This window comes from Triticum urartu, chromosome 1 (assembly GCF_003073215.2).
Source record: "Triticum urartu cultivar G1812 chromosome 1, Tu2.1, whole genome shotgun sequence".
Classification (NCBI taxonomy): domain Eukaryota; kingdom Viridiplantae; phylum Streptophyta; class Magnoliopsida; order Poales; family Poaceae; genus Triticum; species Triticum urartu.
In genome coordinates this window covers 473722721-473739568 of record NC_053022.1, presented here as the reverse complement: position 1 = coordinate 473739568, position 16848 = coordinate 473722721, and the positions used below count along the sequence as shown (strand labels likewise).

The following is a 16848-nucleotide window of genomic DNA, read 5'->3' as shown; positions in this document are numbered from 1 at the left end:
CTACTTTTTTCCGCATCCAGGACAAATCATTTGTTTTCACATCCAGTGACCACGAGGGCTCGCATCCAAGGGCTGGGGCAGGACCAGCCAAAACTTTCAGCCGGTGCGCCGGCACCTAGCATCACCATTCCTCTTTGCTCAAGTATCGCAGGTGATGTCTGCTGTTTCTGGTGCCTCTCGTCAAAGCTCACAATACCCCAGTTGTATGAAGATCCAATGAATAATGAATGATATGAATGAAATATTTGTCAAAAAGTGTCCACCAATTTATTCAAATCTATGTTTGCTTCTCCATTCTCCTTTATCTGTTCAGAGAAGCGAGTGTGAGATCTCACTGTGAAAAATGGTCATATAGTCACCAGTGTGAGGAAAGAGCATTCCATCCCAGAGAAAACCCATTCAGTCACAGAGAAAATCAAGATCCTTTCACCAGATAAACCATTCAGAACATCAAAAGATCATGTGCATTATCATCGACCGCAAACATCAAGACATATGCAAGAAACATAACTCCAGCGATTTATCAATCAACTTCTCAAGGGTGCGGAAGCAGTAACACACTCACATACGAAGGTACTAAACATATACATTGTCCCAAGCAAAATAGCACGAACTTCAGGTCTCTAGATATTATGCAGGCGCTGTTGTGGCAGGCCACACACAACAGATACTAGGGTAAACAGAGGGTAGGGGGGAGGAACTGAAGCGCTTAGTCGAACAGACTGAAACCCATGTCCTGCATAAAGAAAACGAGAATGTCAGCAAGTTCACAATAATTCACATACAAGTACTCCCTCTGTTCAGAATTACTTGTCGCAGAAATGGATGTATCTAGACGTATTTTAGTTCTAGATACATCCATTTTCGAGACAACTAATTCCGAACGGAGGGAGTATGTGATCAGGTTTAACAATTTGCATGCTGCGGAAGGGATTCTAGCTTCTACTTGCAACTAGGCAGTGAATTTGAAATGGTACTTGTCATGCCAAAACTAAAAAGTCACTACTTGCAACAACAACAGCTGAACAAAGTTGAATGTGGGTTGCTTGCTACAATGTAAGTCCAGCTAGAATAACTTAAGGCCACAGAACTAAAGTGACTGAGAAACCATTGCAAGGTGGAAAAATACTTACTTCATCAGATTCTTCCTTCTCTTCAACCTTCTCCTCCTTCTTTGACTCAGCAGCAGGTGCTGCGGCACCACCAGATGCAGCAGCTGGAGCTCCCACAGCAATGGCACCCCCACCTGAAGGCACAGCGGCAAACTTCTCCCTTCCAGATGCAATCACTTCTGTGATGTCCTTGCCTTTGAGTTCAGCAAGAAGGAACTCAAGCTTTTCTTCATCAGCCTCAGCACCAACTGTAACAAGCAATTTCCAAGTCAGATGATATGCACAATATCATAACTAGATCCTCACATGAATAACAAATACAATAAGCATTTTTTTTGGCCTCACATCCTCTCATGAAGGACCCAAATTGACAAGTTTTGATATGCGACCATAATCATAACAAGCAATAAGTTATTGCACATTTGAAACCTCAGAATATAATAGTACTCAATGACCTGACTGAAAGTGAAAAGATTGGATTTATGTTATATTCAGCAAACAGCAAGTAGTGCAGCAAATATTTTATCTTTTATACCATGCTAAATAGGTCAAACCATAAGGGAAGCTAGAGGCATTACCCAAGTAGAGAGTATCTGAGCCAGTATAACTTAAAACCAACAAAGAAGAATTACCTGAGTCAAGGATGTTCTTGACGTCAGCGGCACTTGGGGAAGAGTTCCCGCCCAGATAGGCGAGGAGGTAGGCTGCGATCAGCTTCATCGTGGAAACTAGGAAGCACCTGAAAACAAACAGAATTGAAGTTAAACGGCATGGAAGGCTAAGTATATGCTGATGGGAGTACTGTCAGATCCAAATAGATCGACAGCAGGACGCATGGAAAATCAAAAACACAGAACGCCAAAATTACTAGGGTTCAAGGCCAAATGAAAGCAAGTGGCTACGATATGAAATCACTAAATACCATAGCAATTATTTTCCACTCGGAAATCAGAGATGAACATCGGAGGATTTGAATGAATGAATGGAGTTATGCACGTAAATTAAAGTTGCGCACGAAAAGAACAATAATAAACATCCCCCGTGCATCTTAGATTCGAGCCTTCGAAGACCCGGGGGTTTCTGCATCTTCACTGGGTAAACAAGAATCACACAGTAATGGCCTGCCGTGTTTCTATATGGGGAAATCAGATCTCCTGAAACCCGGCGCGCAGGCGCAAGCTAGAGATCTAGCGGCGCAACAACTAAGCAAGATACACGCGACAATTAAGCAACCTATACCGCACAGATCTACGAAAACGAACAAACAGGAACACTCATCTCCGCATCCAACAAAAATTCCCCTACCACAGAACAAGACGGATTTCCAACGAGATCGCTGCAGCAGGGCCCTTGCCTGGCGCAGAATTGAGTGCGAAAAGGACGGGATTGGGGGAAGCCTACCTCCGAGATGCGCAGGAGAAGACGCGAGGACGGCGGCGGAGGGGGTTCGTGCGTGAGCTAGGGTTCTAGCCAAATGAGCCGAACCATTTCGCTTTTATATACGGGCAATCGGGCCGAATCAGAGGCCACTCGATCTCTCAGAAGGTTCTGGATCAGTGGAGCGACTTCTCCGGGCTCCGAAACGCAAGCCCAAAGGCCACAATCTCCCGGATCCAGAACCACAGTGCCCACTTGGCCCATATTTAATTCTAAAAAAAAATCAGCTCATAAACAGTCCATGGTATTCCATTTTCTGGTGCCTCTTTGTAGGCCCAGAAATTTGTGAACATATTCCAAGTACACACTGAACAAATTTTAATATATGGTGAACATCTTTTAAATACAGGCTGATCATTTTTTTGACATATGGTGAATAGTTTTTGCAAATACATATTGAATAGTTTTTAATACCGTGAAAAAAATTCAAAATACATTGAACAATTTTTTAGCATACAATGAACTTTTTTTTAATTTATGGTGAAGTTTTTCCAATACACACTGGAGATTTGTAAATGCATACTGAATATTTAAGATTCCCAAGACCGAGGTAAGCTTCCCAAGCCGGTGGATTCAAAAATTGTTCGCGAATGCGAAAATGTTCATGAATTTGAAAGAAAAGGCACATATGGGGTAAATGGAAAAAAGAAAAGGAACCACAAGAAGAAGAAAACAAAAACAAGATAATCAACCAAGTCATAGGTATATAAATAATAAATATAATAAACGGCCAGAAGAGTACGCTACCGCTTAGATACCTCTATGGGCGACCTCCATGTAAACGCTCACAACGAGCGATACATATTGGTTGACATGGTAGCATAGGTGTAGTCTTTGACACTTCGCTAATAGGTCGGGCCAATATTGTATTTTTCTAAACCGTTTTGAAAAGTTTCTAAAATAGCAGATATATTCAAAAGGTTCTGTTTTTTCATGCAAGATGGTTTAGCATGCCAGGAGCGTGCAAAAAAGCATGGGTAAATCAATTTCAAGAAGCTGGTGGCAAAAAGACAAAATAAGCTCTGAAAATGCGTTTTTTCAAACTTCCTCACAAGCCAATTGTTTTCTAAGAGCTACTCAGATATCTAAAGTCTGTTGCAAAAGGCAGTGCCTAGGAGACGCTTAAGCACGTCTAGGCGCTAGACTATGGCCAAACGCCTCGCCTAGGGCATAAGCAGAAGTCTAGGCAGAGCAAGTAAGAAATTGTCTACCCAAGCGAGAAATCATGCCATATTGCACTGATATGCCAAAAGGGCCATATTCCAATTGTAGTAGCTGGTAGTTAACATTCTTATATGCCCTAAATTAATAAAGTACACATATAATAACCACATATACACCCTAATAGTAAAAAAACTACATAGGCTGCGCCTAGGGCGCTTAAGCACCGCCTGGGCATTAGGCAAAGGCGAACCGCCTCGCTTACGCATATCGCTTTTTCCAACCTTCTAAACACCAGCCAATTTTGCACGAGTGTCATGCATTCGAGCATCGTGCAGACCAAAAAATTAGAATTTTTGAATTTGTTTGCTATTTTTTTTCTGATTTTACTATTCATCCACACGAGCATCTCGTCCTGGGAGCCAAATTTTCTCCTTTTCTACAGACTCATTTTAGAAGTTTTCGCGGGTGTGTTTGATTTCCTGCATTGCCCCCAAACAAGCCCATTTGATACGAAAAAAGTTCTTTGATTGCATAAAGGGAGCCCTAACTTGCATCGGCACGAACCTTAGAACTTTGCAAAGTTCATACAGATCTGAATGTGGTAGAACCGTTGGCTAAACCTCTTCCACGAGCAAAACATGATTAGTACCAAGACTTCATTGGTGTTAGATTCAAAACTATGTAAACTAGATTATTGACTCTAGTGCAAGTGGCGGACTGTTGGAAATATGCCTTAGAGGCAATAATAAAACTATGTAAACTTAAATACACGTGTGAGTACATAAACTACACCGTGTCCCTAGTAAGCCTCTGCTAGACTAGCTCGTTGATCAAAGATGGTTAAGGTTTCCTAACTATAGTCATGAGTTTTCATTTGATAAGGGGATCACATCATTAGGAGATGATGTGATGGACGGACCAAACCGTAAGCTTAGCATCAGATTGTTTAGTTATTTGCTACAACTTTCTTCATGACAAGTGTCATTTCCTTAGACAAATAAGATCATGCCACTCTCGGATATCGGAGGAATATTTTGTGTGCTATCAAATGTCACTCCATAACTGGGTGATTATAAATGTGTTTTACGAGTATTGCCGAAGGTGTCTATTGGGTTGCATGGATCGAGACTGTGATTTACCACTCCATGTGACAAAGAGACATCCCTGTGCTCTCTCGGTAATACAACATCATAAGAAGCTTCATGTGACTAATGAGTTTAGTCACGGGGTCTGTATTATGGAACGAGCAGTACTGCAGGATGCTGCTAACGCGACACTATAATTAGAGACCCTTCGATGAAACTGTATGTGATGCATTAATCGTAAACGGTGATGTAAAAATGATCAAAAATGCAAAATGTTTGCGATGGCAGATACATCAAACACGGTTCAGATTTTAGTTGCGTGTGTGATGCGGGGCATACAGTTCAGTTCAATGAACTGTTTGTGATGAGGAAGAAGAACAGAAACGGGCAGCCAAATGAAGGCGTGTGCGATATACGTCATACAGTTCAGTCGGATTAACTGTTTGTGATGAGGCGGAACAACAGAAACGGGCAGCCAGATGAAGGTGCGTGTGATTGAGGGCATGCGTTTCACACGGATTAACTGTTGCGATTAGACAACACAATAGAAACGGTTAGACATAACAATGTGTGTCTGCAATTGACGACATACACTTCACACGAATGAACTGTTTGCGATTAGTCACAACAAACAGAAACAGTTAGACAGATCAACGTGTGTGCATTAGGCGGGCACACATTCTAATTAAAAGAAGTGTGTGTGATGGTAATAACAAGCGTGCACAATTGTTGGAACAAGACGTGTGTTGACATTGCCTATTGAGGTGCACCCTATGGTGCAAATGCCACGTACACGGCCGAAAAAGCGTGCTCACGTTACGCCATCCAGAAATAGTGTCACACTTAGAAATTATAGAACTGTCAATAAATTTTGAGCCTATGTCCCGTCACATTCCAAATTACTACCATGCTATATTTAATTGCAAACCTGTTCACACTGATCAAAACCTAAACGGTTTCCCACTTAGGAGCGTATTAGTACTCGGTTATAAATACTACTACTCCAAGAAGACTGCACGTTCCTCCTCTGAAGGAAATATGCCCTAGAGGCAATAATAAAGTTGTTATTTATATTTCCTTATATCATGATAAATGTTTATTATTCGTGCTAGAATTGTATTAACCGGAAACTTAGTGCATGTGTGAATGTATAGACAAACAGAGTGACACTAGTTTCCCTCTACTTGATTAGCTCGTTGAATCAATGATGGTTATGTTTCCTAACCATAGACATGAGTTGTCATTTGATTAACGGGATCACATCATTAGAGAATGATGTGATTGACTTGACCCATCTGTTAGCTTAGCACGATGATCGTTTAGTTTGTTGCTATTGCTTTCTCCATAACTTATACATGTCCCTATGACTATGAGATCATGCAACTCCCGAATACCGGAGGAACACTTTGTGTGCTACCAAACGTCACAACGTAACTGGGTGATTATAAAGGTGCTCTACAGGTGTCTCCGAAGGTACTTTTTGGGTTGGCATATTTCAAGACTAGGATTTGTCACTCCGATTGTCGGAGAGGTATCTCTGGGCCCTCTCAGTAATGCACATCAATATAAGCCTTGCAAGCAATGTGACTAATGAGTTAGTTGCGGGATGATGCATTATGAAATGAGTAAAGAGACTTACCGGTAACGAGATTGAACTAGGTATTGAGATACCGACGATCGAATCTTGGGCAAGTACATACCGATGACAAAGGGAACAATGTATATCGTTATGCGGTTTGACCGATAAAGATCTTCGTAGAATATGTGGGAGCCAATATAAACATCCAGGTTCCGCTATTGGTTATTGACCGGAGACATGTCTCAGTCATGTCTACATAGTTCTCGAACCCGTAGGGTCCCCACGCTTAACGTTCGGTGACGATCGGTATTATGAGTTTATGTGTTTTGATGAACCGAAGGTTGTTCAGAGTCCCGGATGTGATCACGGGCATGACAAGTAGTCTTGAAATGGTCGAGACATAAATATCGATATATTGGAAGCCTATGTTTGGACACCGGAAAGGTTACGAGTGAGTTCGGGCATATACCGGAGTACCAGGGGGTTACCGGAACCCCCCGGGGAGTATATGGACCCTAATGGGCCTTAGTGGAGAGAGAGAGAGGCAGCCAGGGCAGGCCGCGTGCCCCCTCTATTGGGGAATGTAGTAATTTCAAAAAAAATTCCTACGCACACGCAAGATCATGGTGATGCATAGCAACAAGAGGGGAGAGTATTGTTTACGTACCCTCGTAGACCGTAAACGGAAGCATTATGACAACACGGTTGATGTAGTCGTACGTCTTCACGATCGAACGATCCTAGTACCGAAAGTACGGCACCTCCGCGATCTGCACACGTTTGGCTCGGTGACGTCGCACGAACTCTCGATCCAATCGAGTGCCGAGGGAGAGCTTTGTCAGCACGACGACGTGATGACGGTGATGATGATGCTACCATCGCAGGGCTTCGCCTGTGCACTACGATGATATGACCGAGGTGGGTTATGGTGGAGGGGGGCACCGCACACGGCTAAGGGATCAATGATCAACTTGTGTGTCTATGGGGTGCCCCCTGGCCACGTATATAAAGGATGTAGGGAGGAGGAGGCCGGCCATCATAGGGCGCGTCCAAAGTGTGGAGTCCTACTAGGACTTCCTAGTCCTAGTAGGATTCCACCTCCCACATGGAATAGGAAAAAGGGAAGGGAGAATGAGAAGGAAGGAAGGGGGCGCCCCCTTTCCCTAGTCCAATTCAGACCAGTCCATGGGGAAGGAGCGCGACCACCCTTGAGGCCTTTCTCTCCCTTCCCGTATGGCCCATTAAGGCCCAATACGAATTCCCGTAACTCTTCGGTACTCCGAAAAACACCCGAATCACTCAGAACCTTTCCGATGTCCGAATATAGCCTTTCAATATATCGATCTTTACGTCTCGACCATTTCGAGACTCCACATCATGTTCCCGATCTCATCTGGGACTCCGAACAAACTTCGGCCATCAAATCACATAACTCATAATACAAATCATCACAGAACGTTAAGCGTGCGGACCCTACGGGTTCGAGAACTATGTAGACATGACCGAGACTCATCTCCGGTCAATAACCAATAGCGGAACCTGGATGCTCATATTGGCTCCTACATATTCTACGAAGATCTTTATCGGTCAAACCGCATAACAACATACGTTGTTCCCTTTATCATCGGTATGTTACTTGCCCGAGATTCGATCGTCGGTATCCTCATACCTAGTTCAATCTCGTTACCGGCATGTCTCTTTACTCGTTCCGTAATGCATCATCCTGCAACTAACTCATTAGTCACAATGCTTGCAAGGCTTATAGTGGTGTGCATTACCGAGAGGGCCAAGAGATACCTCTACGATACACGGAGTGACAAATCCTAATCTTGATCTATGCCAACTCAACAAACACCATCGGAGACCCCTGTAGAGCATCTTTATAATCACCCAGTTACGTTGTGACGTTTGATAGCACACAAGGTGTTCCTCCGGTATTCGAGAGTTGCATAATCTCATAGTCTGGGGAACATGTATAAGTCATGAAGAAAGCGGTAGCAATGAAACTGTAACGATCATCGTGCTAAGCTAACGGATGGGTCAAGTCAATCACATCATTCTCTAATGATGTGATCCCGCTTATCAAATGACAACTCTTTGTCCATGGCTAGGAAACATAACCATCTTTGATTAACGAGCTAGTCAAGTAGAGGCATACTAGTGACACTCTGTTTGTCTATGTATTCACACATGTACTAAGTTTCCGGTTAATACAATTTTATCATGAATAACAAACATTTATCATGATATAAGGAAATATAAATAACAACTTTATTATTGCCTCTAGGGCATATTTCCTTCACCCTCCCCCTCTGGTCCAAATTGGACTAGGAAGGGGGGCGGCCCCCCTTTCCTTCCTCCCTCTCTCCCCCTTCCTTCTCTCCTAGTCCAACTAGGGAAGGGGGGAATCCTACTCCCGGAGGGAGTAGGACTCCTCCAGGGCGCGCCATAGAGGGCCGGCCCTCCCCCTCCTCCACTCCTTTATATACGGGGGAGGGGGCACCCCATAGAGACACAAGTTGATCATTGATCCCTTAGCCGTGTGCGGTGCCCCCCTCCAGTATAATCCACCTCGGTCATATCGTAGCAGTGCTTAGGCGAAGCCCTGTTCCGGTAGCATCATCATCACCGTCATCACGCCGTCATGCTGACAAAGCTCTCCCTCGACACTCAGCTGGATCGAGAGTTCGTGGGACGTCACCGAGCCGAACATGTGCAGATCGCGGAGGTGTCGTACTTTAGGTACTAGGATCGGTCGATCGTGAAGACGTACGACTACATCAACCGTGTTGTCATAACGCTTCCGCTTATGATCTACGAGGGTACGTGGACAACACACTCCCCTCTCGTTGATATGCATCACCATGATCTTGCGTGTGCGTAGGAAAATTTTGAAATTACTGCGTTACCCAATAGTGGCATCCGAGCTAGGTTTATGCGTAGATGTTATATGCACGAGTAGAACACAAAGGAGTTGTGGGCGTGGGTATATATATATATTGCTTGCCGTCACTAGTTGTTTCTTGATTCGGCGGTATTGTTGGATGAAGCGGTCCAGACCGACGTTACGCGTACGCTTATGCGAGACTGGTTCTACCGACGTGCTTCGCACACAGGTGGCCGATGGGTGTCAGTTTCTCCAACTTTAGTTGAATCGGATTCAATGAACAGGGTTCTTTCTGAAGATCAAAAAGCAATCACTATATCACGTTGTGGTTTTTGATGCGTAGGTAAGAACGGTTCTTGCTTAGTCTGTAGCAACCACGTAAAACTTGCAACAACAAAGTAGAGGACGTCTAACTTGTTTTTGCAGGGCATGTTGTGATGTGATATGGTCAAGACCTGATGCTAAATTTTATTGTATGAGATGATCATGTTTTGTAACACAGTTATCGGCAACTGGCAGGAGCCATATGGTTGTCGCTTTATTGTATCAAATGCAATCGCCCTGTAATTGCTTTACTTTATCACTAACAGGTAGCGATAGTCGTAGTAGTAATAGTTGGCGAGACGACAACGATGCTTCGATGGAGATCAAGGTGTCAAGCCGGTGACGATGGTGATCATGTTGGAAATATGCCCTAGAGGCAATAGTAAATTGGTTATTATTATATTTCCTTGTTCATGATAATCATTTATTATCCATGCTATAATTGTATTGATAGGAAACTCAGATACATGTGTGGATACATAGACAACACCATGTCCCTAGTAAGCCTCTAGTTGACTAGCTCGTCCATGGACATTGGATGTCGTTGATAACGGGATCACATCATTAGGAGAATGATGTGATGGACAAGACCCAATCCTAAGCATAGCACTAGATCGTGTAGTTCATATGCTATAGCTTTTCTAATGTCAAGTATCATTTCCTTAGACCATGAGATTGTGCAACTCCCGGATACCGTAGGAATGCTTTGGGTGTATCAAACGTCACAACGTAACTGGGTGACTATAAAGGTGCATTACAGGTATCTCCGAAAGTGTCTGTTGGGTTGGCACGAATCAAGACTGGGATTTGTCACTCCGTGTAAGCGGAGAGGTATCTCTGGGCCCACTCGGTAGGACATCATCATATGCGCAATGTGACCAAGGAGTTGATCACGGGATGATGTGTTACGGAACGAGTAAAGAGACTTGCCGGTAACGAGATTGAACTAGGTATTGGATACCGACGATCGAATCTCGGGCAAGTAACATACCGATAGACAAAGGGAATTGTATACGGGATTGATTAAGTCCTTGACATCGTGGTTCATCCGATGAGATCATCGTGGAACATGTGGGAGCCAACATGGGTATCCAGATCCCGCTGTTGGTTATTGACCGGAGAACGTCTCGGTCATGTCTGCATGTCTCCCGAACCCGTAGGGTCTACCACTTAAGTCGGTGACGCTAAGGTTATAGATCGGACGTCACGAGGAGTGCTGCCGATCCCATCCGGATGGTCCGGAGGTAAAGAATTATATATAGGATGCTATTTCGGCCATCGGGACAAGTTTCGGGGTCATCGGTATTGTACCGGGACCACCGGAAGGGTCCCGGGGGCCCACCGGGTGGGGCCACCTGCCCCGGGGGGCCACATGGGCTGTAGGGGGTGTGCCTTGGCCTATATGGGCCAAGGGCACCAGCCCCAAGAGGCCCATGCGCCAAGAGATGGGAAAAAGAGGAGAGTCCTAAAAGGGGAAGGCACCTCCGAGGTGCCTTGGGGAGGATGGACTCCTCCCCACCCTTGGCCGCACCCTTCCTTGGAGGAAGGGGCAAGGGCTGCGCCTCCCCCTCTCCCTTGGCCCTATATATAGTGGGGAAAAAGGAGGAGCAAACCAATCTAAGGCCTGGCGCCTCCCTCTCCCTCCCGTGACACATCTTCCTCCCGCAGCGCTTAGCGAAGCCCTGTTGGAATCCCGCTACTTCCACCACGCCGTCGTGCTGCTGGATCTCCATCAACCTCTCCCTCCTCCTTGCTGGATCAAGGCATGGGAGACGTCATCCGGGCTTACGTGTGTTGAACGCGGAGGTGCCGTCGTTCGGCACTAGGATCATCGTGATTAATCACGACGAGTACGACTCCATCAACCCCGTTCACTTGAACGCTTCCGCTTAGCGATCTACAAGGGTATGTAGATGCACTCTCCTTCCCCTCGTTGCTGGTTCCATAGATAGATCTTGGTGACGTAGGAAATTTTGAATTCTGCTACGTTCCCCAACAGTGGCATCATGAGCTAGGTCTATGCGTGGTTACTATGCACGAGTAGAACACAAAGTAGTTATGGGCGTCGATATTGTCAATTTGCTTGCCGTTACTAGTCTTATCTTGATTCGGCGGCATCGTGGGATGAAGCGGCCCGGACCAACCTTACACGTACGCTTACGTGAGACCGGTTCCACCGACTGACATGCACTAGTTGCATAAGGTGGCTGGCGGGTGTCTGTCTCTCCCACTTTAGTCGGATCGGATTCGATGAAAAGGGTCCTTATGAAGGGTAAATAGCAATTGGCATATTCACGTTGTGGTTTTGCGTAGGTAAGAAACGTTCTTGCTAGAAACCCATAGCAGCCACGTAAAACATGCAAACAACAATTAGAGGACGTCTAACTTGTTTTTGCAGGGTATGCTATGTGATGTGATATGGCCAAAAGGATGTGATGAATGATATATGTAATGTATGAGATTGATCATGTTCTTGTAATAGATGATCATGGAGCCCCAAGATGGAGATCAAAGGAGCTACATGATATTGGCCATATCATGTCACTATTTGATTGCATATGATGTTTATCATGTTATGCATCTTGTTTACTTAGTATGACGGTAGTAAATAAGATGATCCCTCATTAAAATTTCAAGAAGTGTTCTCCCCTAACTATGCACCGTTGCTACAGTTCGTCGCTTCGAAGCATCACGTGTTAATCGGGTGTGATAGATCCTTTCGTTCACATACAACGGGTGTAAGCAAGATTTACACATGCAAAAACACTTAGGGTTAACTTGACGAGCCTAGCATGTGAAGACATGGCCTCGGAACACAGAGACCGAAAGGTCGAGCATGAGTCGTATAGAAGATACGATCAACATGAAGATGTTCACCGACGTTGACTAGTCCGTCTCACGTGTTAATCGGACACGGCCTAGCTCACTCGGATCATGTAATCACTTAGATGACTAGAGGGATGTCTATCTGAGTGGGAGTTCATAAGATGAACTTAATTATCCTGAACATAGTCAAAAGGATTTTGCAAATTATGTCATATCTCACGCTTTAGTTCTACTGTTTAATTATGTTCCTAGAGAAAATTTAGTTGAAAGTTGATAGTAGCAATTATGCGGACTAGGTCCGTAAACTGAGGATTGTCCTCATTGCTTCATAGAAGGCTGATGTCCTTAATGCACCGTTCAGTGTGCTGAACCTCGAACGTTGTCTGTGGATGTTGCGAACATCTGACATACACGTTTTGATAACTACGTGATAGTTCAGTTAAACGGTTTAGAGTTGAGGCACCAAAGACGTTTTGAAACGTCACGAAACATATGAGATGTTTTGAGGGCTGAAATTGGAATTTCAGGCTCGTGCCCACGTCAAGAGGTATAAGACCTCCGACGATTTTCTTAACCTGCAAACTAAGGAGAAAAGCTCAATTGTTGAGCTTGTGCTCAGATTGTCTGAGTACAACAATCATTTGAATCAAGTGGGAGTTGATCTTCCAGATGAGATAGTGATGGTTCTCCGAAGTCATTACCACCAAGCTGCTAGAGCTTCGTGATGAACTATAATATATCGAGGACATATATGATGATCCTTGAGATATTCGCGATGTTTGACACCACGAAAGTAGAAATCAAGCAGGAGCATCAATTGTTGATGGTTGATGAAACCACTAGTTTCAAGAAGGGCAAGGGCACGAAGGGATACTTCATAAAACGGCAATTCAGCTGCTGCTCTAGTGAAGAAACCCAAGGTTGAACCCAAACCCGAGACTAAGTGCTTCTGTAATAAAGGGAACAGCCACTAGAGCAGAATTACCCTAGATACTTGGTAGATAAGAAGGCTGGCAAGGTCGATAGAAGTATATTGGATATACATTGTGTTGATGTGTACTTTACTAGTACTCCTAGTAGCACCAGGGTATTAGATACCGGTTCGGTTGCTAAGTGTTAGTAACTCGAAATAAAAGCTACGGAATAAACGGGGACTAGCTAAAGGTGAGCTGACGATATGTGTTGAAAGTGTTTCCAATGTTGATATGATCAAGCATCACACGCTCCCTCTACCATCGATATTGGTGTTAAACCTAAATATTTGTTAGTTGGTATTTGCGTTGAGCATAGACATGATTGGATTACGTCTATCGCAATACGGTTATTCATTTAAGGAGAATAATGGTTACTCTGTTTATTTGAATAATACCTTCAATGGTCTTACACCTAAAATGAATGGTTCATTGAAATCTCGATCGTAGTGATACACATGTTCATGCCAAAAGATAGTAATGATAGTACCACCTACTTGTGGCACAGCCACGTAAGTCATATCGGTATAAAATGCATGAAGAAGCTCCATGTAGATGGATCTTTGGACTCACTCGTTTTTGAAAAGTTTGAGACATGCGAACCATGTCTATTGGTGTATATGCATGAAGAAACTCCATGCAAATGGACCGTTTGGACTCACTTGTGTTTGAATCACTTGAGACATGCAAATCATACCACATGGGCAAGATGACTGAAAGCCTCGTTTTAGTAAAATGGAACTAGCAAGCAACTTGTTGGAAGTAATACATTTTGATGTGTGCAATCCGATGAGTGCTGAGGCATGTAGTGGATATCGTTATGTTCTTACTTCACAGATGACTTGAGTAGACGTTGAGTATATTTACTTGATGAATCACGAGTCTGAATTATTGAAAGGTTCAAGTAATTTCAGAGTGAAGTTGAAAGATCGTCGTGACAAGAGGATAAAAGATCTATGATATGATCATAGAGATGAATATCTGAATTACGAGTTTGGCACGGAATTAAGACATTGTGGAAATTGTTTCACAACTAATACAGCCTGGAACACCATAGTGTGATGGTGTGTCCGAACATCATAACTGCACCCTATTGGATATGATGCATACCATGATGTCTCTTATCGAATTACCACAATAGTTTATGGGTTAAGCATTAGAGACAACCACATTCACTTTAAATAGGGCACCACATAATTCCGATGAGATGACACCGTATGAACTATGGTTTAGAGAAACCTAAGCTGTCGTTTCTTAAAAGTTTGGGGCTGCGACGCTTATGTGAAAAGTTTCAGGCTGATAAGCTCGAACCCAAAGCGGATAAATGCATCTTCATAGGACAACCCAAAACAGTTGGGTATACCTCCTGTCTCAGATCCGAAAGCAATAAGGGATTGTTTCTTGAATTGGGTCCTTTCTCGAGGAAAAGTTTCTCTCGAAAGAATTGAGTGGGAGGATGGTGGAGACTTGATGAGGTTATTGAACCGTCTCTTCAACTAGTGTGTGGCAGGGCACAGGAAGTTGTTCCTGTGGCACCTACACCAATTGAAGTGGAAGCTTATGATATTGATCATGAGACTTAGGATCAAGTCACTCCCAAACCTCGTAGGATGACAAGGATGCGTACTACTTCGGAGTGGTACGTAATCCTGTCTTGGAAGTCATGTTGCTAGACAACAACGAACCTACGAGCTATGGAAAAGCGATGGTGGGCCCGGATTCCGATAAATGGCTTGAGGCCATATAATCCGAGAGAGGATCCATGTATGAAAACAAAGTGTAGACTTTGGAAGAACTACTTGATGGTCGTAAGGCTGTTGAGTACAGATGGATTTTAAAAGGAAGACGGACGATGATGGTAAATGTCACTATTAAGAAAGCTCGACTTGTCGTTAAGATGTTTTCTGACAAGTTCAAGGAGTTGACCACGGTGAGATTTTCTCACTCGTAGAGATGCTAAGAGTCTGTTGGAATTATGTTAGCAATCACTGCATTATTTATGAAATCTTGCAGATAGGATGTCAAAACATTGTTTCCTCGACGATTTTTGAGGAAAGGTTGTATGTGATACAACCGGAAGGTTTTGTCAATCCTGAAAGATGCTAATAAGTATGCAAAGCTCCAGCAATCCTTCTAAGGACTGGAGTAAGCATCTCGGAGTTGGAATGTATGCTTTGATGATGATCAAAGATTTTGGGTATATACAAAGTTTATGAGAAACTTGTATTTCCAAAGAAGTGAGTGGGAGCACTATAGAATTTCTGATGAGTATATGTTATGGATCAAAAATGATGTAGAATTTCTGGAAAGCATATAGGGTTATTTGGAAAGTGTTTTTCAATGGAAAGCCTGGATTAAGCTACTTGAACATTGAGCATCAAGATCTATAAGGATAGATCAAAACGCTTAAAAGTACTTTCAAATGAGCGCATACCTTGACATGATCTTGAAGGTGTTCAAGATGGATCAGTCAAAGAAGGAGTTCTTGCCTGAGTTATAAGGTATGAAGTTAAGACTTAAAGCTCGACCACGGCAGAATAGAGAGAAAAGACGAAGGCCGTCCCCTATGCTTAAGACATAGGCTCTACAGTATGCTATGCTGTGTACCGCACCTGAAGTGTGCCTTGCCATGAGTCAGTCAAGGGGTACAAGAGTGATCCAAAGAATGGATCACAGGACATCGGTCAAAGTCATCCTTAGTAACTAGCGGACTAAGGAATTTTCTCGATTATGGAGGTGGTAAAAGAGTTCATCGTAAAGGGTTACGTCGATGCAAGCTTAACACCTATCCGGATAGCTCTGAGTAGAGATACCGGATGCATATAATGGAGCAACAATTTAGAATAGCTCCAAGTAGAACAGTTATTTGGAATAGCTCCAAATAGAGCATGGTAGCTGCATCTAGGAGATGACATAGAGATTTGTAAAGCACACACGGATCTGAAAGGTTCAGACCCGTTGACTAAAACCTCTCTCACAAGCAACATGATCAAACCTAGAACTCATTGAGTGTTAATCACATAGTGATGTGAGCTAGACTACTGACTCTAGTAAACTCTTGGGTGTTAGTCACATAGCGATGTGACCTGTGAGTGTTAATCACATGGCGATGTGAACTAGATTATTGACTCTAGTGCAAGTGGGAGACTGTTGGAAATATGCCCTAGAGGCAATAGTAAATTGGTTATTATTATATTTCCTTGTTCATGATAATCGTTTATTATCCATGCTATAATTGTATTGATAGGAAACTCAGATACACGTGTGGATACATAGACAACACCATGTCCCTAGTAAGCCTCTAGTTGACTAGCTCGTTGATCAATAGATGGTTACGGTTTCCTGACCATGGACATTGGATGTCGTTGATAACGGGATCACATCATTAGGAGAATGATGTGATGGACAAGACCCAATCCTAAGCATAGCACTAGATCGTGTAGTTCATATGCTATAGCTTTTC

At 43.5% G+C, this 16848-nt stretch overlaps 1 protein-coding gene across 1 annotated transcript; it reads right to left on the bottom strand.

The window, feature by feature from the left end:
• Positions 1–445: 445 nt before the first annotated feature.
• LOC125520236 (60S acidic ribosomal protein P2B-like) lies at positions 446–2659 on the bottom strand. Its single transcript, XM_048685095.1, has 4 exons — positions 2514–2659; positions 1745–1851; positions 1134–1360; positions 446–736 (listed from the first exon to the last, which is right to left on the bottom strand). The coding sequence occupies exons 2-4, from the start codon at positions 1830–1832 to the stop codon at positions 710–712; spliced, it is 342 nt and encodes a 113-aa protein (XP_048541052.1). The 5' UTR covers positions 1833–1851; positions 2514–2659; the 3' UTR covers positions 446–709.
• Between the last annotated feature and the right edge of the window lie 14189 nt (positions 2660–16848).